We start from the raw sequence: 22,579 nt of genomic DNA, 5'->3' as shown, positions 1-22,579 counted from the left end.
CCTTTTCTGTAATGAATGTATGATTGAGTTGCTTCCAATTTACTTTTTTAAATTATTTTGATATTGAACAAAGTAAAACAATATGTAACTCTGAAAACTAGGTTTTCATATTCAAAGAAAGTAGGGATACAATTTTTAATTTAATAATATGTATTATATTTCGTCTATAAATATATTGCTGTTATTTTCGATTTTCAATTGATAATCGATTGGCTGTTTCAATGAGTTGTACATTTTTATTCTGCCCTGCCCTTTTTCAGATTATTTTTTGAAAACAAATTTTTTGTAAAACATTTTTAAAATGTGCGGCTGCCAAACAATTTTAAATGTACAAACTTAGCGCGCCGGGAAGCATTTAAAAAGGAAGAATTAGACCACCCACTAAAAGGACAAACAAAGGGCGGACTTTCAATAATTCCTATTATATATATTTTGTTTTCAAACAAAGATTAATCAAAAACTAAGCAATGGTTCCGCGGATCGACTCCTTAAGCTTTCGTAGGCCTAAGCTGTATAGTCATTGGCAATAGCTGCGGCATCGGCATCGTCCCTAAACATCTGGGCTACTTGAGCACTGGGCAGGACCTTTTGGGAGCTTCCCGTCTTGGTCTTGCGCCAGATATCCCACTCCACAGGATGCATTTTCTTCTTGTGAGAGTGCATGTTGGCGTTCGAGTTGAAGGTGCGGGGACAAAAAGGGCATTTGTAAAGGGGCTCGCCAGTATGCTGCGCCATGTGCTCCTGCAAATAGAAACGATGTTAGGAAATTACATTTGAATATGGTAAATGGTACCATCCCACCTTAAGGCTGATGTCCTTCTTGAAGGTTTTGCCACACTGTTCGCAGGTGTAGATCACATTCGAGTGCGAGTACCGCTTGTGGCCGATCAGCGCCCGGGAGTTCTTGCAGCTCTTGCCGCACTCCGAGCAAATGAATAGTTTGCCCTCGTCGTTGTGGCGCCTCAAATGCTGCTTGAGATTGTCTTCGTCCTTCAGCCAGCTTTCGCAGTCGGGACGCGGGCACTTGATGCGTGGCCCGCTCTCCTCAAAATGCAGGCGAACGTGCTTTTCAAAGACGGCCTTGTCCTTGATCTTCTTACCGCAGACATGGCAGATATTGGCCGCCTTGCGGTGCTGCATGCTGATGTGGACCTGCATGTGGTACTCCGTGGCGAAACTGTGGAACGGAAGGAAAGGGGTTACCATGGGTCATGGGACATGAGGTCCGGGATTACATACGCATTGTGTTTGGGGCACTGGGGACAGATGAACTTTCGCTCATTGACGGGCACATGAGAGCCCTTGTGCAGCTCGAGCAGATTGCGCCGCGAGAAGCGTTTGCCGCAGTCCTCGCACTGGAAATCGCACTCCTCGTCCGGCACATGGTGGACCAGCCAGTGGGCACGCAGTACGCTCGAGTTGGCAAACACCTTGCCGCAGTCCTTGCATCTGTCATAGAAGATAGTTGAGTGTAAGGAACAATTCTTTAATCAAAATACCCACTTGATGTATTCGGGATTCTCGTGCCTCCTCGCATGCTCCTGGATGAGACATCGCTTGTTGAGCTTGCGGCCACAGCATTTAATGAAGGGCCGCTCCTCCGGATGCTTCTCCTTGAAGTGCTCACGGATGCCGTCAAAGTCCTCCGCCAGGAATATGCACAGCTCGCAGCCCATGACTATGTAGCGCTTGATCAACTCCTCGTCCTCCTTGCAGAACGGTGGCAGACGCTCCATCTTGAATATCCTCTTGGGTGGCCCCCGCTTGGCAGTGATCTTCTCCTTGCCCTTCCTGCCCACCGCACCCGCTCCCCTTTTCGTCTTGGCCGGCTTGGCCACCTTGCGCTTGCGTCCACTCCGTGTCACAATCAAGTCGTCGGTGTCCTCATCCTCGTCCTCCTCGTAGTCCTCGTCGTGATCGTTGTTGGCGTCCTCGAAGATGAATTCCATGTCTGGTGATTCCCGTTCGGTTTTGATACCCACCTTGCTGTCTTCCGGGGACATGGGCTGGCTCAGATCGAGCTCGTCCAGCGGATTCACATTCAGCTGAGCGCTAACGTCGTTGTCCACGGCCAGCACGTCGGCCGGCATCAGTACCTCCTCCGGCCAGGATGTGTTCACCATTTCCGGATCCTGCTTGAACTTGGAGGTGGTGGCATAGATCACCTGGGCCTCCTGTATGGACACGTAGAACTGATGGAACTCGGACACCTGCGTCCAGCAGACGTTGCAGATGACCTTGGATATCTCGTCGTTGGGCAGCACCTGGATGTGGTTGGGAGATGGTAATAGAATCAAGAGCATCCCGGGCATAAAAACACAAAAGTGGGTGAGGGGCAGAGCAGTCTACCTCGAACCAGAAATGCTGGCGCAGCACCTCCGCCACCTTGTTCTCCGCCAAGTCCGCATCGAAGATCTGTAGACACATCTGGGCGCCGCTCACTCCGCGCAAACACAGGCGGCAGATATCCATTTTGCATTTATTTGATAAAACTATAATAAAAGTAGTAATTTACATAGCTCTGTCGATAACACCCATCGCAACTATCGGATGTGTCGTGATGTATTCCCAGCCTACGGTCATACTGCGAGGGTGGTCACACTTATTTGTATTTGCAGAAAATGTAATGTGGATAATATTGTCGCGAAAAAATGAGTAAACCAGTGAATAAACTCAAGGAACCGGCTCCACCTGCCACCAGCCTGAAGGTAAAAGTATCCTCAATATCGGGGTAAAGGAGTTTTATACTCACCGGCTTTATTTCCAGAGGATTAGCGAAAAGAAGTTGGAGGCTTTTACCGTGGGCACCTTCTCCAAACGACAATTGTCCAAGAAGGAGATCGAGGAGCAGAAGAAAAAGGAGGATGCAGCGGCTGCGGCACATGTAGGCGACTAACTCTAATCCATCTTAGTCAGTTAACAACCCCATACGACTTGCAGGCCTTCAAAGAGTTCGTGGAGACCTTCCAAGATGCGCCCACTCCCTCCTCCAAAGTTTGGGTCAAAGCCGGCACCTACGATGCAGGCTCCCGGCGGGAGGACAAGTCGGAGAAGGGCAAGCTCTACAAGCCCGTCTCCAAGCTGCAGGACAAGACCACCGCGGACAAGGCCGAGGAGTATGCTAAGACTCTGGCCTCGGATCTGAAGAAGGAGTCAGGTCCTTTGAAAAAGAAAAACCAGGAGAAGAAAAAAAGCAACTTGGAGCTGTTCAAGGAGGAGCTGAGACAGTGAGCTACATAGCTATTCCTTTAAGATATTACCTTCTAATTATTATTTGCTTGCAGAATCCAAGAAGAGCGCGAGGAACGCCACAAGTACAAGCATCTAGCCGTATCCCATGCTCCGCCAGCCCAGCAACCGGCGGCAGCGGCAGCGGCAGCTGCTCCAGTGCCCAGCAGCAGTGCATCCACCACCTCCCAGGGCTCGAACAGCTCCAAGGATGCTGGGTCCTTCGATACCGGCGATCCAAATACCACCAATCTTTACCTGGGCAATCTGAATCCCAAGATATCCGAGCAGCAGCTCATGGAAATCTTTGGGCGCTACGGTCCCCTTGCCAGCATCAAAATAATGTGGCCCCGCTCCGAGGAGGAAAAGCAGAGGGGACGCAACTGCGGCTTTGTGGCTTACATGAGTCGCAAGGATGCCGAGAGGGCTCTGAGGACACTAAATGGGCGCTACATCATGGGCTACGAGATGCGCTTAGGATGGGGTAACCTACAGCTGAAAATCGTTGAGTTCAATGTACTTATGATTTGTTCATTACATCTGTTCTTCAGGAAAGACTGTGCCTATCATGAACACGCCTATCTTTGCCCCTCCAGCCCTGCTGGAGATGACCCTTCCACCGCCTCCATCGGGATTGCCCTTTAACGCCCAACCGCCACCAAGTGAAGCTGATGTACTGCCCAAGAAGAACTACAAGGAATTCGACCAGGAAGAAGACAAGGAAAATATGGAGAGGGTGAGTTAGAAACCATTTTCAAAAATAAAAAGTACAACTGACACTGTTTAATTTAATAGATACTGGCCAAATGCGTCGTTAAAGTTCACATCCCAACAGAGAAGTAAAAACTGCTCCCAGAACTTTTAATTTATGGCAACTGACATGATTGTGCAATTTTTCAGGGCCGTACTACATATCATTCACCGGATGATCGAGTTTGTGATACGCGAGGGTCCGATGTTTGAGGCCCTGATCATGATTCGGGAAATGGAGAATCCACTGTTCTCGTTCCTCTTCGATAACGAGAGTCCTGCCCACATATACTACCGATGGAAGCTGTTCTCCTTGCTGCAGGGCGACACGCCCAATGAATGGCGAGAGGATGAGTTTCGAATGTTCAAGGACGGACCGGTTTGGAGGCCTCCCATTGCCAACTTTTACACGCAGGGCATGCCAGATGAGCTTGTTGTTGATCCTGATGCCCCTGTGGTGCACAAAGGAGCCTTGTCCAACGCGTATGTTCAACAAAGATACTTTTTCCAGAAATATAATTAACTACAATTTTACTTTCCACAGGCAACGAGATCGTCTTGAGGATCTGATCAGGCAACTAACACCGGAACGCGCCCGCATTGGGGACGCCATGATATTCTGCATAGAGCATGCTGATGCTGCCGATGAAATTTGCGAATGCATCGCAGAGTCTCTATCCAACTTGAATACTCTAGCTTCAAAGAAGATTGCTCGACTTTATTTGATCTCCGATATACTCCACAACTGCACGGTTAAAGTGGCCAATGCTTCGTTCTTTCGCAAATCGTAAGTTTATTAGTTATTTTGAGGCTAAATCATGGATTAACCCTTATTATTCAGTGTTGAAAAGCAACTGTTGGATATTTTTGAAAACCTGCATAATTACTACCAAAACTTTGAGAGCCGATTGAAAGCGGAGGGCTTTAAGTCTAGAGTCTGCAATGTAATTCGCACCTGGGAGGACTGGACAATATATCCCAAGGAGTTTATGGCTCAGCTGATGGCCAAGTTCCTCGGAAAACCGGTTAGTTTGTGGATTTTATTATTAACTATATATTTTTTATAATAAAATCTGACTTTTAGTACGTCATGCCGGACAGTTCTTCACCTCAAGCCGAAGAAACACGCTCTGAAGAGGCTCTGGACGAAGATATCGACGGTGCCCCGCTCTCCGGAGAGGAAAAGGACGATGAAGATCTTGACGGAGTGCCTCTGGACGGAGCTGCTTTGCTTAAGAGCGCCTTGATGCGAGCCATACCCGACGTTGATGCTGCGACACCTAAGCGTGAAACGCCAAAAAGAGATGAATACCTTGATGAAATTGATGGCATACCTTGTAAGCCTGTACAAGTCATTGAAACCTGCTTTTTAATTACATAAAATCTAAAATTCCAGTTGATGAGGACCTCGATGGTATACCACTGGAAAAGGATACCAAGCCTACGTCGAAAATGCCCGGCTTTATACCCTCAAAATGGGAGACAGTTGACCCCCAGCAAGTAGAAGCGCAGGCGATTACTACCAGCAAATGGGACACCCTCGATCCACCAGATCCTCCCAAGTTCTTTAGCTCGGACGATGAGAGCGAAGATGACAACCCACAGAAATTCAGCGATGAGAAGCGACAGAAGTTAAGAGAAATTGAACTGAAAGCCATTCAGTATCAGGACGAATTGGAGTCTGGAAAACGGCGTCTAGAGCCCGGTTGGACTGTGCCCGAGCAAGTGGAATACTTCCGCAAGCGATTGCTCAAACAGGTAGGTCTCCTTACAAACCTTAAGTCCGATTTAATAAATCAATTCCCTTCGAATAGGACTCGAGATCTGAAACTACGGTGGACTCTCCTCTGAGCTACATGCACAGCAAACCAAAGGGCTCAAAGGTCAGTGAAAGTGCAGCACAGTTCAGCAGCAGTTCGCGCAAACGTTCGCACTCTCCGTACTCCGCTGGAGAATCGAAACGCCGAGACTACTCGCCAGAAACCTCCCGCTCCTCCAAATCGTCTAAGCGTAATCGATCGCGAAGTCCGTCTGGATCTTCTCGCAGCTCCCGCTATGAGAGCCCGGCCGGAGGTTCGTCGTCCCGCTCACGCAGTTCTCCAACCACCTTCTCCTCACGATCCTCGCGGAGGGAAGAGCCATCTCCTCCGAGACACCGCAGCGACAAGCACAAGCACAAGCATAGGCACTAGAATTTGCACTTCGGACGATTCGCATTTAATTAAACATTGATTCTACATAAAAACACATTCGTCGTTTGCTTTAAATACACAGTATATATATTTTAAATCTAAATTGTTTGTTAGGATGTGGAACACACGCACAACAGACGGCCCAGGTAGTTCGATTCCGCTCTGCGAATTTGTCTAAAAACATGAATCTAAGCAAGCTATCTTAAAATGGTTACGATTTGTTAAGGAAAGCCGGCCAACCAACCAACACCAGTCCTCGAACTGCCCGAGCCTGGCCATATAAGCAGTGGTGATTATCGTAGGGTGAATACATAGATGTGTTGCTTAAAAGTAGATGCGTACAGCCTCCTCGGCATTCTGCTCCACGGGGCAGTAGGGGCACTTGAGTATGTGCCCAACGCTCAGTTTGTGCAGAGCGTCGTTAGATATGACGTGGCCGCATGTTAACTTCTTGGGCGGATTGTCCTCGGAGGTCTGCTGGCGCAGGATGGGGCAGGCGAAGATCGAGTGGAAGCGGAATTCCGGCTGCAGATCGATCTCTATGGGCAGCTCGTCGCAGCCGTTCCACATGCCCAGCACCTGGCGCGACTGCATCACCTGCTTGATATTGAGCAGGGCGGGAAGGGCAGTGCATCCGGCGTTGACCACAACGGACAGGGCCGAGTTCTTGCTGATGCCCAGCAGTTGGCAGGCATCCTTGAGGAATATGAACGACAGTTCGGTCCACATCTCCTGGCCCAAGAAGTGCTTGTACGGCGAGTTCTCCAGCCCGCTCGGCAGATATATGAAGCTGGCCATAAGATTGGCAATCTCGTGCTCGTAGCGCACAGCGAACTTCTTAAAGTTCAGCCTGGCATAGCAGATGGCCTCGCGCTGCGAATCCAACCCATAGGAGACGAGCTGCATGAAGCGCATACGGTGCAGCCGGAACTCTATTAGCGAATGGCGGTCACTCAACTGCTGGGAGTACATCTTCGCCCACTTGAGGGCGTCGGTCAAATCCCGCTTCTGAATCTTCACCCACATGCCGTAGATGTCGGCGAACTCGCGCTCCGAGTCGAATACATCCTGGGCGTGCTCCGGCGACATCTTGCACTCGCGGATCAGGGTGCGGGCCACATCGTCCATGCCCTGGCGGCAATAGTGCTTGGCAATGGCCTTGTTCAGCAGCATAAGGTTCTCCTCGTCCTGCAGGACGTCAACGCGCATGGTGGATGTGAAGTCGGCGCTGAAGTTGCGGTCAATGGCCTTGCCAATCTTCGAGATGGAGCCGTGCAGATCGCGATGCTCCGTTGACAGTTTTTGCACCCGCTCGTTGCACCTGGAGATGGCCTTCCGGATGCTCTCCATCTGACGCTCGGTGAGGCGCTGCGGGGCCGTCGGTTCCGTCTCCACCTGCATGCTCACCCCACCTGCATCGCCCATGGGATCGTCCTGGGAGACCTGTGTGCTCGAGTTCAGTGTGGTCACCAGCTGCTCCGCCCTGCTGAGAACCTCCACCAGCTCCGACATCTGGGTGGCTATGTCCCCGATGTCCGCCGAGGCGTTCTCGTGCAGCTGCTCCAGCTTGGTAACGACTCGGGTCAGGTCCTTCTCCACCGACGAACAGGCCCACGACTCGTTGTCCATTGTTAGCTCCAGTTTCGTGGGAGAAAGCCTAGAAACCATCCACGCCAATCGCCCCTTGACTTTCGATTTAAAGGATACTCGACTTTATGGGTTTCTTGCACTATTGTTCTCCAAAGTCACGTCTATATTTTGTTGTCCAGCGGAAAATGCGTAGTATTTATAAATTTATTGAAATTTTATAACACAAAGGAGACGAAACATCGATGTCAACTTGCATGTCATCGATGTTTTCAAAATATCGTTATTGGTCCGTTCAGACTTCTCGCATCATTTTCGAATACTCAAAAGTGTTGTAGGCGTTTACACTACAGTTAAGGTATCATAGAATATGATAATAATTAATTATTAATTAATAAAACTTGTGCCTTCTTCTATCCCTAGGTATCCAATAAAAAGTTATGAGTTTATGAAATGGAAGCTTAATGGCGTCAATAAACTTACATTTTTAGCATGTATTTTTTAAAGCAGACTTTATGGCGTACTGACAGCCAAACATGCAATTTGGGCTTTGCCATCCTTTCGTTTAAAACCTAACATTTTTGAAGAAGTTAACTTGATGGGTTTATAAAAAAAACAGCAGAATACTTCATTTATCCAACTAAATTTCTGTATTTATAATTTGGTGTTTTAATTTTCGGCGCTCAACACACACATTCAAAAGTAGTGGGAATGCTCTGTTAAAGCCAAATATATGGAAAGTATCGATACTACGAGTAGGTATCGACTAGTGGGCAGTGCTGCCCATCTCCGTTCGAGCGACGGAAAAATCAATTATTATTGCTGCTGCTTCTGGCAGAGAAATTTATAACGACAAACAAACAGTTTGAAATTAGCAATAGTTAGATAAGATAACGAAATTTGAAATTAATCCTAAGGTGTTAATGTTAATTAACTGGTAAATACTTATCAAAATGTGCTGAAAAACTTGAGAAGAATTCCAAGGACATAGGGTGCGAAATCTCCACACTTTGAATTCATATTTTATAAATAAAAATAAGTGATGAGTCTTGAGCCGAACGACATTGAACCGAAATTACAATGCCGTACCTCCAAAAATAAAAGCACTGAGAACAAGAAATCACTTTCCAAAAAAATAGATCTGTGGATGCGGACAATGCCAAGAAAATACAAAGTGAAATAAAAATCCAGGTGGCTAAAATAAAAAGCTGCAATGAAAATAACAACAGTGCACGGTTAAACAATTTTACTTTCGCCGTTTCCCAGTCAGTGCGTTTGAAAGCGAAATGGAAAACGTTGGGAAAACTCATTATACTTGTTAGTGTATGTGTGTGTGTGTGATAACAAGAGAGAAGATGCTGCGAAATGAAAAATATGAAAACACGAAAAGTTCGCATGGGTACATACAGTGTCAGTCAACACTTTAGATATCTTAACAATTGCTTTTCCTAAAATATACTTTTCATTACGTAAAGGGATTAAATAATGTCTTAAATTCTATCGTATAGCTAAACTTTAGTTACTAAAGTATGTATATAGATAAAAGCAGAAAGTCATTACTAGCTTTTCTAATTAGGCACTATTTTGTAAGTAACTCAAAACTTAGGATTTTTGATTTTTATACCACTGCACTTTTTTAATTTTTAATTTTTTTGATCAATCATACTCAACATGCAAATTAAAGTTTAATTTTTCAATTTCCAAAAAATGTTCCGAAAATTTAAAAAATTTTCGGTTACTTAGGGTGGAGTTTAAACTGTAACTCTTTCATTACTAGTTATCATAACAGAAAACCGACTCAACCACATATTTTCTAAAACATATTTTATTTGTAAACACGATTTTTTAAACGAATGGATTGATACGACAATAATAAAGTTTTGACTGTTGCTGTTTGTTTGGGAACCCCTCGGAAATTCCCGGTGCAGGCCCAAGCTGCAAATCACTTGTCTCATCAAAAATAAAAGAAAAATAATGGCCGACGACGATTATGAGGAAGACCGAACGCGAATAGCTTTGGCTTTCGTCGTGTCGGGTCTTCAGATCTGATCTGGCGAAAATTCGCTAATAGTTTCAAAAATTTGCCTGCCCAGTTCGGGAACAACATTCGAACTTTGCGTAAGCACACTCGCTCTGTCCAGTTTTTTGGGCCTACCAGCCGTCAAACTGTTTTCCAAATTAAAACGTTTCTTTCTTTGGAGAAACATTCAATATTTTTTATGCGGTCGTTAATTGTGAAGAGCCCCTGTGATTTGTGTGTGCTAGGAAAAGTGAAAATAATAAAGAATTATTAGACGGGGCCGAAAAGAGCGAATTGCGCGAGCTAAAAATAAAAAAGATCGGGACCGCTATTTATGTAATAAACTTTTTTGTTTTCCCGCAAGAATATTTAAACGCGTACAGCGTTTTGCGTTGTGATTCGTTGTGACCAGTGGTGTGAACAAAAATTCAACGAAGCGTGTAACCACATTATGCATCTATATATCTTTCAGATAATGCTTTAAACGTACAGAAACCAACCATTAACCAGCCAACATGAGCCAATGTCAAAGTTAACCAAAAAGAAGCAACCACATAGTCAACAGCTCGCAAAGAGCCATCAACGAACCAAATCGATCAGGAATATATAAGCAGAGTTGCCTTAGGAACTAGCTTTAACCGCCACCAATAGCCATACAGAATCGAGATATAAACCGATCTAAGCCAAAATGCCTGCAACAGCCACATCGAAGCAAAGGCCCCCGGCCGTCGAGGAGGGAATGACGCCCAAGAAAACTGCGTTAATCATTGTCACCGTGATCGGATGCATCGCCATTCTCTGGCCAAAGGTCTTCCATCCCATGATGTTCGGCGGGGTTCCGCCGCCCAAGCAAAACTTGAAGGATCAGCGAGCAGCTCCCGGCGGTGAGTCCTCAGATTTCCTGTACTCTTATAAAAAGCTCTTTTGGACGGTATTGTAGAGCCTCCACAGAATGAATATATATTTTTTTAAATCAGAAATTCTTTAGTTCCAAACGAGCTTTTCTCTAATGTCACTGGTCAATCAACATAGGTAAACACTAGTGGTTCAAAATTATCTTCATGTATAAAAATAAAATTAAGCAAATGTTCAATACTACAGAAATCTCTTCCAAACATATTTTACCTTAACTTTTATTGTTTTTAAATATTTTTCTATCATACCGGATTGTATGTTATATTTTTAAAAAGTAATTAGTTATTATCCTACAATATTTACTCGTTCTTAAAGTTTTATTTACATTAATTTTCCCTGGAAAATCCATAGGGTTTACAAGTGTTACGATTTATCAAATAACTGATACTTATTCTTTCATAATTTATTCTTTATTTTGTATTATTTTCTTTTTATTTCCGTATGTGGTTGGTGTTTTGTGTGGGCTGCGCTGTCGATGTTGTAGGATGTTGTGACGTTGTGCTTGACAGGGAGCAGTTCATGAATGTCTCAAAAAAGGACCCTGTAGAGCCATTCGGTCCGCATTTGTATCGCAAACAAATCAATGTTTACACGGGCGAAATAAGTATGTGAAGCAACGGTGTTCTATTAATTTATTTTACTAACCTTCTTGGGCTTTTCTAACGATATGTAATACTTATCTAATAAGATGTTTATTGTGTTTAAAGAAATAAAATAAATTATTTCTCAGGGCATTCAAGTTCTGGATAGATTGTACTACAAAACAAGAGAATTCGTTACATTTTTACGCTAACTTGGGGAAACACAATTTATTTATTTAAAAACATTACCCCTTTACTAACCTTGTGTGGCTTTTATAATGATCTACAATGCGAACAAATGTAAAGATTTTAAAGTTTTTTTGAAGTGTGAAATGTTATAAAAGATAATTGTTTAGTTCGAAGTTAAAATTGTATTCATAATACTTGTTTTTGCTATTAGCAATAATCCTATCTAATCGATGTCTAAAGCTGGTTTAGCTTTACAAATAATATTGTGTTGTTTTTAAGTTAACTTTCCGTAACTTCCACCTTCTAAATCTGCTATTGCTAACCGAATTTTGTGTTTTATTACCTAAAGATCGAGGGAAATAAATGGCTAACTAATAAACCCGTACTCGTCTCAGGTCTGCGCCAGGAGCGTCCAGCCCACCTGCATCCGGAATCCATATACCAGGCCATGAAAGAGCGGGGTCGTGCCATTCCCGCCACGCAAACAGTTCCGATACTGGAACAACGGAAAACCTCACCCAGCAATCCGCCTCCGCGGATTGTGGACGGTCGGGTAAGTTTTCGGCTGTAACCATAAGATTTGCATTATTCTCCGGATGATAAATCCACAATTATACACATTTTTCGGCGGCTGTGGTCGCACTGATTATAATGACGGCGGGATGAGACATATCCGCGCTCGCGTTGGAAGTCATTTATAAATAGCCAAACGTTTATTTTATTTGGATTCGGGTTTTGTTTTTATGACACTGCACGCAAATTGAAGGCAAAAGACAGCGCTAAAGAAAACACAAAAAGAATCTGTAAAGGATGAGTGGGAGATCGGCAGAATGTGCTTCTACATATTGAACTTGTGCCAAATTCAGTGCGCCAGTTCCAATTCGCTCTCGTCCAAAGCAAATAGATGGTAGAATAGCCAAAGAGAACAAAATCAGCTGTACGCTGTTCATGTCAAAATACATCAAGGCGTATACGCAATTTTTATTATTACAGGTCGAAAGCAAACTCAATTTGGTAGCCAATGAATTTCCTGCACTTAAAAAATATTGACAGCAAACAAAAAATGAGTCAGTTCCTAAAAAGCACGGTATTTAATAACATCATGTTAAAATGTGTACATCGGGGAGGATACGTAATTTTTATGATTACATTTTCCCCGTAATCATAAAACTCATTAAGCTGTAACTTTATTTATAAAAATGTATCTCCCAAAATTATACTGAATGCTATTAAAAACGATAGGTTTTTACATCCGTTCGATTTTTATCAAATTTATTAGAAAACAGAGTATATGGAGAACCGTAAGATAACACTTAATAACACTTTATCGATAATGTTATTGCATGCCTGGTTTTCTGGAAAGTTCTTATTAACTTAAATTCCGTCTTTTCCTTGTTTTAAATATCATGGCCGTTTATATTTTGTCTAATCCTTAATAGACTGGAACTTACATTTGAACAAAACTTATTAGGATCTATGCTAAGAAACCCTTTTATTATCAAAACGCTATTATAAAATTATTATAAAGCTTTAAATAGCTACCTCTTTTTATTGTCTCGTTATTTTAAGGTTGAAAAATAATGTTATTATTATAAAAAAATTAATAAAATAACATTTTTAGCCTGGACCCATTCCTGGAATGCGTCCGCCCATGGGAGCTGGAGCACTGCATCAACCGCAGCAGCGTGGCAGTAGCATGGGCTTCCTGATGCCTCTTTACACGGTCGGAATTGTGGTGTTCTTCGGCTACACCTTGATGAAGGTAACTCCATTGCTTTGAACTTAGTTATACAAAAAAACGTACCCCTTCCCTTGCAGATAATGTTCAAGAAGCAAGTACCCAATGAACCGTACGGACCAACACCATCGAATCCATCGTTCCGACAGGAGGTCTTCGGAAAGCAGAACCACAGTCAGGTGGAGGACTTGGGCAGCAGCAAATTGGGTGAGTTCTACAAACTGCCGGATCCCATCTTCCGGATAATTACAGCACAAACACATGCACTCACGAGTCAATCCTAACCAAAACAAATTCATTTTGTACTCTTCTGCTTCTGCCCACGCACTCCGAAAATCAAATATCAAAAATCATCCTACGAAAAAGGCTGGCGAGAGCATCAGACAAGTAAGCCAGATACCGATGGTACCATAGATGACCATAGAGTTCCGTTCGTATCTTGAGTTTCTAGACTTCGGCGAAGGCCTTTTGAGTTTTGAAATATGTCCTCCTCATTTGGTTTAGTATTTTATTGTCGTAGCAAATATGTGTTTATTCATTTTTACCTAGATGTACTTACTCTAGATGTTGTGTATACTATATATTTACTAACCCCGAATCAATCACGCCTATATGGATATATACCTATTACATATATATTTATTTTGTTGCAACACTCCTTTGCCCCGTGTAAATACCCCCTAGTTTTGTTAGTCATTTTTTTGTGGGCCCTGATTATCAATCTCAAAGCCAAATCGTACGACAATTTTATAGGAGCTGCCGCCGTGAAGTCGCCGGCCGCCAAGGACACCGAAAAGGAGCTCTACAACGCCAGCCTGTCGGCCACCGAGGTGGCCAGCAGTTTGTCCACCTCGCTGAAGAACCACCAGCAGCTGAAGGAGGCCGAGCAACTGATGGAGATCGAGAAGCTGCGCCAAAAGCTCGAGTCCACGGAGCGGGCGATGGCCCAGTTGGTGGCCGAAATGAACACCGATCAGTATGAGGCAAAGGTTAGCATCGAACCATGGAAACCAGTTAACGATACCAGATACAGATACAAAGCTAAGGCTAATGATTCAGATACATTTACGTAGTACCACATCATCGTAGTGATTTCAGTTCAGCGTACTCCCATCATTTATTAATCTCTTTTTATCCTCTTTTGTGTTCTCATTTTCAAGATGATTGCCCTCAAGTTTCTCAAGCGGCAGCCAAACTTCTAAGACAAAAAACTAAACCATCATTCAGTTCACATAGAATCAGTCAGTAAACAGACCAATATCAGACCAACAACTCAGATCACAACTAAGTACAAGCCGGCAAATACATAGATTGTTTCTGTTTTCTGTTGGTTTCTAGTGGATCTAGTGGAATCCTTGGAATGGTTTCTTTTCCCTGACCCCCAAATCCTATCTACCCTATCCATTCTGTCTATATGTATTTGCAACAAGTGCATGGAACGGACTTCACCCGACTCTGTTTCTGTTTTAACCTGCTTGTCTGCTATCGGCATGCGATATACTACCATATCTTACCACCTGTGTACCCGTACTAACTAACGAATCCTGTCTAAATGTGTTTGCATCTCTCACTGAGTACTCTCTATCTCTCGCTCAACTAAACTCTTATGATGGGGACATATTTTACGATTCAAAAAAGTCTTTTTCGATATCTATTCGAACACTTTCTCTAGACCGATACATCCAGTACATTGCCAATTAAGATAATCGCAAATATCATTCCATTGTTTAAGCTTAACAGAATCTACTATATAAATATTCACTCTCTGTCGTTTCTACGTTTTTCATGTTTCTCACAAATGTGTGTAAAAAACAAACCAAAAAAAAAATGAACCAATGATTTGTTAAATTGGAAACCCCATTTTTTTGGGGCTTAGTTGTTACGGCCATACAAGGTTTGATAGACGCGGCCGATGAGCAATTGAACGGCCAAGACAAGCAGAGGGCGACGAGCGATACTGAAACTGATTCGAATAAGGTTAGAGACCGTCAAAGGGTCCGGCACGGCAATCCTTGAATATATAACTCTCTAACTCTTGGATATCCGAGTATTTAATCTTTTTGTTTATTAACCAAGATCCTTCGACTAATTGAGTTTTGTTGCGTTTCACCTAACCACAACGAATTGAAGTAATTAATGCGTTTATTATTTTTACGTTTCGAGGCTGTAGATTCTTGCTTTGATCTGAGATTTAGGGTGTTTTGAGAGTGATGTCTAACCCTTTTTTATATGCGTCCCCCAGAAAAACGACAACGAAAAAACGAGAGAGCAACTAGACAAGCAGAACCTTTCCAACGGACATGCAAACACCGACCAAAAACCGGAACAGGAGACAGCGGCGAAGGGAGGCAGGAAACGCCGGGATCTGAGCGCTGAACGGGAACTAACGGTAGGCCATAATATTATTTTGCATCTGGAATCCGTAGAGCCGTTGACGTAAATAATCGAATATTGGTGCAGGTACTCGGCATGGAGTTAACAGCCAGTTGCGAGGGCGGCCACAAGTGGACTGGGCGCCCTCCAACGCCTGTTTTCCGAGCGCCAAGCGAACATGTAAGTGCCACAGTCGCACAACCCACCACTTGCAGATCCAGTTCTAAGTTATATACTTCTAAGCTTCTCCTATGACTAATTGCTAACCAACCATCCTATAAGTTCTGGGCCTAACACTTCCCAATACCATACCAAAAACAATGAACTCGTATGTTTTCCTAATTAATCTGTCATCCAATTAGGATCTAAAGTTAATAAAACCCCAAAATATAACTTGACTTTATTGTGTGACCCTTTTGCCATAGCCTCTAGTTTTGCTGCATTACATATTAGGAAGAGGTTTCATTCTTCAGTAATCAAATGTCTTATAAACACGTTATTTTTTAAAAATCGTCCTTTTTTTCCTTTTGTACTTTTAAGATAACTTTTAACTGATTTTAAAATCTGTGACTTTTTTCTTCTATTTGCTTTTGATTCATTTTTCTTTTATTATGTTCTATTAAAGGATTTAAAAAGGATACAACATAAATATTGTATTTTAGAGTTAAGAAAACTAACCTACAGCTGCGCATATATGTTCAAGCTTTGTTAAAGGTTATGACTGATATAATAAGTTTAATCTTCTACCAATTTCAGTCCAAATTGGAAGAAAATTTGCCGGAGCCGCAGGCCATTTATTTGGAAGGCGCTTTGGGCCACGATTCTCAGATTTTGGTGGCCGACTCTCAAATCAAAGAAGAGGTCTACGACTCTGAGCTCAATGGATCAGCCGAGGAACCAGCCGTATGAATAAGCACATCATCTACCACTTGACTTACTAATCTTGATCCTATTTATCAGATCATTCTTAGCAGCAGAATGACATTGTCATTGATTAATTTGGACGCAAATCAACAAAATGGAAATGCAGGCAAATCCCCAGTGGAAAGTCCTCTGGCTGATGACATCGAAATAATTGGACACGACGAGCAGTAGACAAAGATGTATACTTTAATGTATACCGCTCGAATTTTATATACCCACATTTTGGCAATGATAACGACGATTTTTTCAGAGGAAACTATATTGCAAGGGCCGAGTGAAATTTCGTTGCTAATTTCGTTAAACGACGAACATTATGACTGATTAACACGAAACAGATTTGCCAATAATTTGATATCTTATTTGTATATACATATTGTATGTTTTGATATCTTTGTTTTGATTTAAAAACGCCAACGTTTTGTCTCCCTTTAAAACCACAAACCCTGTCTTTCTGCTCTTGAAAAACTTTTCTCATTTTCGGTCAAACGTAGTCCTACTTGCATGTCGGGAAAACTCCTTAACTTGATTAGAAAAACCGCGGTCTTCGTAAACTGCATGGTTTTATGTGAATACTGTTAGCTGAAACTCAATGCAAATACTAGTCTACCATTATAAGCTAAGCGCATATATATTTCAACCGCATCATTTATTATTGAGAACTCTTCGCATTCAGAGCCCCGTAGTAACTTGTCAAGGAAATTTACTCAAAGTTCCGATCGATTGCACATTATGATTAAACAACTAAAGTTAGTGCTACAGCGTTTGTGAACCTAGTATAATGAATAAATTGAAAACCGAACTTGATATCTAAATGCGTTTTATTTATATGTGAACCAACTGCAAGAAATCGATAAGGTAAGGTATTTATAGTTTTAGACTTTTGAAATAAAATATACTCGAAAAGATCTTGATTAAATGGGACGAAATCCTTCCTAATCATAAACTCTTGTTCTTGATTTTATTGTATTCATTTGTAGTCTTGAATATTATAAGACAGATTAATATGTATAAAATATAAATAAAAATATTTTCATTGAATTATTAAAAAAGTAACGATCGTTTACTTCTGTGAATGATATTATTTTCAAATTAACAGTGGTGCAACAGTGATTTAACAGAGTGCGCCTAACAGCACACATTTTGCTTTTTTCTCCATCCCGTAGGTACACACTGGCCATCAGCTGTTTTTTGTCAATCTCCGCCACAATAATTACGTAAATTTCGGCAGGTTAGTAAATTAATGTTTATTCCTCGGTAATTCTGGAGATTCTACCCTTAAGAAGACCTCCAAGGGGTAGCAGAAATATCACGGAACAATTGACACTATTCCAGAGGGCTAAAAGAGCATGAGGTGCTCAGTATCTCACAATTTTGTTTGTGGCTAATGGTTCTTGCTTCTCCATTTGGTTCACAGACAACCATGTCGCTGCTCCGCGCCAAGTACTACGACCATCCCGATGGGGAGGATGCCTTTGGCAAGATAGTGGCCACCAACAAGTACGCGGTATCCGCCGGACTGGCTTGGTCCATGTTCGATGTGCTGACCCTCTCCAAGCCACAAGGCTACCTGCCCACCTTGGGCCGCTTCGCCTACAACACCGGTCCGCTGATGGGCATGGCCACGGCATTTACTCTGACCACCCTGGCGGCCACAAATGCCCGCGGCAAGGACGACAAGTGAGTGAGGAAGTCACCTGTTGATCTCTCCTGTTTGTAACCACATATTTCAATTACAGAATCAACTACTTAATCGGCGGTTTTGCTGCTGGCGGCGTCTTTGGAGCCTGGAAACACAACCACGTAGCTGGTCTCTGCGCCGGCCTCTTCCTGGGTTAGCTGATCCTTCACACCAGAAACCAGAACTACTTGATTAACAATATATTTGCCTTTACCCTTCCAGGCATTGCTGGCGTCATCAAGAAGATGTCCATTGAACAGGGCTGGGAGTTCTTCCCCGACACTCCTCTAAAGCAATACGGTGGCCTGAACATTGCCGACAACGACTGGACCATCATGGCCGATCGCCCCAAGAACTGGACCACGGAGAAGAAGGCGTAAAGTCTAGTTTCATATGTTTAGTTTAATGGTAATTCGATGAGAGAAGGATTCGGCCGTTTCCGTTTGCCTTTGCAACCGAATAAAAGCTAAGTGAGAAGTGATAATGCCACCCCAGCTGTCGCCAATCCGTGGTTGTCCATTAACCCTATCTAATGGTGCCACAAGCTGGGCTTCGTTAGCCGCTTGGATATGCAAACGAGTTGAATGTGTCACAGAAACTTATCAACAGTTGGCGTGAATGAATGACGGCCCACAAGTGGGGGAACCAAAGAGGCCAGCGCAAAAGCAACTAACCAAAACCTGGGGGAAACAAGTCACGCTCAGAGTCTTATGTGCTGCCAACAGTTTATTTCTTTATTTTCATCGGCCCATTTAAAATCCATGAATGTGCATTTACTCATGTTTGGGTCTTTTCACCTGGAGAGGTGAGTCATGCCCCGAGCATACATATGCATGGCCATGGGTACCAAATGCCATTGTATGCATACTAATGTTGGCTCTTTGGCGCTTCTTATTGGGCTTTGGAATAGGCATCCATCGATTGATTTTGACCAGCCCATAGAAATTCTTCTTTGAGCCGCCCAAGCTGTACTGAGGTTTTGCCAATATCTTCCTTAACCTTTGCCAGCCTCAAAATATTGTCTTGCGGATTCTCTTTGCTGTTCGGGTTACTTTTTGCCAGATATATTTTTATGACGAATGAAAGTAATGTGAACGAGGGGAGTGACCCTTAAGCTGGAGACCGTTAAGTCTTGGCAACATATTGATGATTCTGCGCTTTATGTAACAGATGGAAATGGTAATAATTGCTGCTCTTAGTTAAATAATGAGTTGGAGGAGTCTTAGACCTCTAGAGAGCATTAAATTCGCCATTCACCTTGATCTTTGGTACCTATCCGCACCCAGCTTGGATGTCCAATGATCTGAAAACCAGTCGAGCAGCCTAGCAGCGAGCGAATCGAAGTGCGCCAGTATCCGAATCTGGCTGACTCTGACTAATCTGTGGCAGCTGGCTCCACTCCACACCAATCCACATCCACTTTACTTGGCTGCAAGCTGGCGAATCTGTTGGTGCGGCCGTTGTCATGGCTCTCAGCATAAACTGGGGGATTTTCGCGATCGCCGTGTGATTTATGGGAGATGAATGCTGCGGGAATGACATCATCATTGGCCATTCGCCTGGGGGAATGGGATGTGGAGTTTTGTGTATGTGCGAAAGACTCTTCACTGGGGTAGCCGAAAGTTAATTAAAAATAAACTAATTGTTTTTACTCTTGTTTCCTGGCCTCCCCATAAATCAGGAGGCACAACGCATCGGTAGCACTTATTCAATTCCAATTATTGTCGCCTCTTATCGTTTTCAAAATACCCCTGTCTTCGCGTGTCAAAAGGATCTAACACTTGGGAATATGCTAATTTCTGGCAGGGATTAATTCAACCCCCTGCTTGACGAAAAAAGGGAGTCAAAGTACTCGAAATGCTTTTAAATTAATGAAACAGTAGGCAGTAAATGAGGCTGATATTTGTAATGTCAAAATATTGAATTGAGGAGTTGTCCACAGACAGAAAGTCATTTAAACATACAGTTGCAATCCCACGAATAGTGGTGCTGTTTTTGAATTTTAAGATGGTCTTATAAATCGGATAAATTGAACCATTGATTCACCAATGACAAATCCTTAAATAAATAAAACTGTTAGAAACAACAAAATTGTATTTTAAAAAAATAACTCTTTTAGATAAATGTTTAAACAATAAAAAATAAAATTTAGAACCCATAAGATTCATATGCACAGACATACACCTATGTGTATAAGTAATCCAGGCTGTTACAGAAATCTCTTCCAATAAAAGAAATACATTCTTGGTTATTGGATTATATAACTAGTGACAGGTATTTATTAGAACTTTGTATATTTTAGCATTTCAATATCAAGTCAATAGCTTCTAAATGGATAAGAAAAAAATATTAAAATTCAGATATTTTAATTTAATCTAAATGGATAAGAAAAAAATATTAAAATTCAGGTATTTTAATTTAAAGGTTTCCTATTATTTTGCCTGACGACTGTGGCATTTATGAAAGTGAAGTGGTCACGCAGCTGAGTGGAGATGGTTGTGGCAGGAGGCGGAGAAGGAGTTGCAGTCGAGGCAAGACGCTCGTAATTAATCTTATTACTGCGACTGCTCAACTCACGCCGATGGAGATGCGTTTTTATGGAATTGTGCGGCATGTAATCCTTTTAATAAAGCCCGCGCAACGCAGATCGGGCGACATACTGTCAAATTAATCACCATCACAGTGCTGCAGCCAAGAGAACTGCATCTGCAAATGCGACTGCATCTGCAACTGCATTGAAGGTTATCCCAGTGCCTGAGCCCCTCACTATTCTGCAATTAAAGATCGGCGCGACACAAAAGACGCATTTGTAAATGCATCTGTATTTATGTATCTTTGTATCTTTGCATCTACAAATGTGCCTATGAATGTGTAGCTATGCTGCCTTTGTTGTTTCCATTCAATTGGTGTCAAACACCATCTTACAGTGGGAATTTTAATACTTCTACAAGAATGAAAACCCTATAGAAAAACCAATCATACAACTTTTTCCTCTCCTACCATCATGATCCAAAAATAAAGTAACAAATCTATTATGAAAATTTGATTAACTAACATTTACTTAATGGTTAAGCCAAAATTCATTTTTGGTTCAATATGGTATAATTATTTAACTATTCAAAAGTATGTAATATTTAGTATGGTAAAATTATTAAACTATGTTACACAATTCAATTATTTGACCAAGGTTTATGTTTATTTTAAAAAATATATAGTTTTTTAAAAATGTAATAGGAATGCTTTGTTAATATATAAAATATGAATTTTTTCTGTTGAATATCTGGCTGTTTTTATGAAGAATACAACCCATCTGAAGCCACAGTATCATCTGACGATCATGATTGTCTACGGAATCAGGGACACAATTCATCATTGGACAGAAGACGACACGAGTTGGAGTGGTTGCCTCAGCATTTGTCTGTGTTTGGTTGCAATGACACCTCCAACTCCATCTCCATCTCCAGCTCGATCTCCTCGAGGCCCCGGCGAACAGACAACCGCCTCATAAGATGCAAATGCAACAGCCAGCGATGGGCATATTGTATATTGTATATGGGTATCAGATTCACTTAACCCGATCCGCAACGGGGTCATAAGTGCAGGGTAAATAAAACATTTTACTGCCGCGGCGAACGTGCCGCCCAGAAGACGATGAGATGGAGCTGGATCCCAAGAAGACTGCGGATGGAAACAAATGAAGTGATTGAATGCGTTGCGCAGACGCAGCTGGTTGGGCATCACATATATATATATTTATGTAAATATATATTGGACGGGGGAACGGGAAGCCCCAAATGACAAGAGCACGCGTTGGGTTCCCGTTCCCTGGAAGCAAAAGATTGATTGGATTTTTGTTTCCTTTTCGAGTTCATCAATTCAGACAATCTAAATAGAAATACTCAAAAAACTCTTTTTGGTGCTGGTCGTAAGTCAATTTAACACTCCACCAATCCCTTGTTCGTGTAATTGGAGATTGGGAGGAAGAGCTACTAATCAATCAAATGGATGCTCTGGGAAAAAGTTCGTCTTTTCTGAGATCTATTACAGAGCCTGAAACGATTTCTTATACATCTATTCCCATCATATTTGTTTAAATAATGCAAGGTTTTTGTTTTTGGGAATTAAAAACAATGGTTGATTGGGCAGTAACTTCCACATAACAATATTAATAAAAGTACAATTTGTTGGGAAATTTTCTGTGTACCCACATATGTGGTGTTCACTGCTGATGTGAAACAGATTTCCGACGAAAGTGTTTACTTTATGGCGAATCGTATTTGATTTGGTAATAAAACTACATCGAATGTTGAGGGGCGTGAGCATAAGCCATGCAAATATGCTGAGAGGGGAGTGCATAAATCAAATAGGAATTCGTCACAAGCGACAGTTCCCTGTCCTAACCCC

General features: G+C 42.5%; 5 protein-coding genes across 26 annotated transcripts; 3 read left to right on the top strand and 2 right to left on the bottom strand.

The window, feature by feature from the left end:
- Nucleotides 1-403: 403 nt before the first annotated feature.
- On the bottom strand, nt 404-2,549 carry grau (grauzone). The gene is made up of 5 exons (XM_017074063.4): nt 2,350-2,549; nt 1,504-2,264; nt 1,240-1,449; nt 802-1,177; nt 404-741 (listed from the first exon to the last, which is right to left on the bottom strand). Exons 1-5 carry the CDS (start codon nt 2,470-2,472, stop codon nt 505-507), a joined length of 1,707 nt encoding a protein of 568 aa, XP_016929552.3. The 5' UTR covers nt 2,473-2,549; the 3' UTR covers nt 404-504.
- An 11-nt stretch (nt 2,550-2,560) lies between these two features.
- LOC108009590 (U2 snRNP-associated SURP motif-containing protein) lies at nt 2,561-6,227 on the top strand. The gene is made up of 12 exons (XM_017074062.4): nt 2,561-2,708; nt 2,768-2,884; nt 2,941-3,227; nt 3,285-3,712; nt 3,780-3,964; nt 4,024-4,067; nt 4,129-4,461; nt 4,523-4,765; nt 4,820-5,003; nt 5,063-5,315; nt 5,375-5,736; nt 5,793-6,227. The coding sequence occupies exons 1-12, from the start codon at nt 2,652-2,654 to the stop codon at nt 6,168-6,170; spliced, it is 2,871 nt and encodes a 956-aa protein (XP_016929551.3). The 5' UTR covers nt 2,561-2,651; the 3' UTR covers nt 6,171-6,227.
- Nucleotides 6,228-6,234: 7 nt separating this feature from the next.
- On the bottom strand, nt 6,235-8,012 carry Sou (required for meiotic nuclear division 5 protein souji). The gene has a single exon (XM_017074064.4). The coding sequence runs from the start codon at nt 7,836-7,838 to the stop codon at nt 6,495-6,497; it is 1,344 nt and encodes a 447-aa protein (XP_016929553.3). The 5' UTR covers nt 7,839-8,012; the 3' UTR covers nt 6,235-6,494.
- A 524-nt stretch (nt 8,013-8,536) lies between these two features.
- On the top strand, nt 8,537-17,301 carry RIC-3 (RIC3 acetylcholine receptor chaperone). Of its 22 annotated transcripts, none has more exons than XM_017074430.4 (12): nt 8,539-8,694; nt 10,250-10,661; nt 11,177-11,296; nt 11,858-12,015; nt 13,084-13,224; nt 13,281-13,407; nt 13,567-13,587; nt 13,954-14,189; nt 15,443-15,589; nt 15,661-15,753; nt 16,330-16,476; nt 16,534-17,301. In XM_017074430.4, the coding sequence occupies exons 2-12, from the start codon at nt 10,466-10,468 to the stop codon at nt 16,666-16,668; spliced, it is 1,521 nt and encodes a 506-aa protein (XP_016929919.3). In that variant the 5' UTR covers nt 8,539-8,694; nt 10,250-10,465; the 3' UTR covers nt 16,669-17,301. The 22 variants fall into 22 exon arrangements, 20 of the variants coding, with proteins under 20 accessions (XP_065719349.2, XP_065719347.2, XP_065719351.2 ...); XM_065863278.2 differs by lacking the exon at nt 13,954-14,189 and adding an exon at nt 15,077-15,177 and having other exon boundaries at nt 8,540-8,694; XM_017074431.4 differs by lacking the exon at nt 8,539-8,694 and adding an exon at nt 9,730-9,875.
- Nucleotides 17,302-17,606: 305 nt separating this feature from the next.
- Nucleotides 17,607-18,659, top strand: ND-B14.7 (NADH dehydrogenase (ubiquinone) B14.7 subunit). The gene is made up of 4 exons (XM_017072520.3): nt 17,607-17,725; nt 17,912-18,174; nt 18,234-18,328; nt 18,398-18,659. The coding sequence occupies exons 2-4, from the start codon at nt 17,918-17,920 to the stop codon at nt 18,553-18,555; spliced, it is 510 nt and encodes a 169-aa protein (XP_016928009.1). The 5' UTR covers nt 17,607-17,725; nt 17,912-17,917; the 3' UTR covers nt 18,556-18,659.
- The last annotated feature ends 3,920 nt before the right edge of the window (nt 18,660-22,579 follow it).

Source organism: Drosophila suzukii, chromosome 2R, assembly GCF_043229965.1.
Source record: "Drosophila suzukii chromosome 2R, CBGP_Dsuzu_IsoJpt1.0, whole genome shotgun sequence".
NCBI lineage: Eukaryota > Metazoa > Arthropoda > Insecta > Diptera > Drosophilidae > Drosophila > Drosophila suzukii.
The sequence above is the reverse complement of the archived record's forward strand: the minus strand, read 5'-3'. Positions and strand labels throughout refer to the sequence as shown.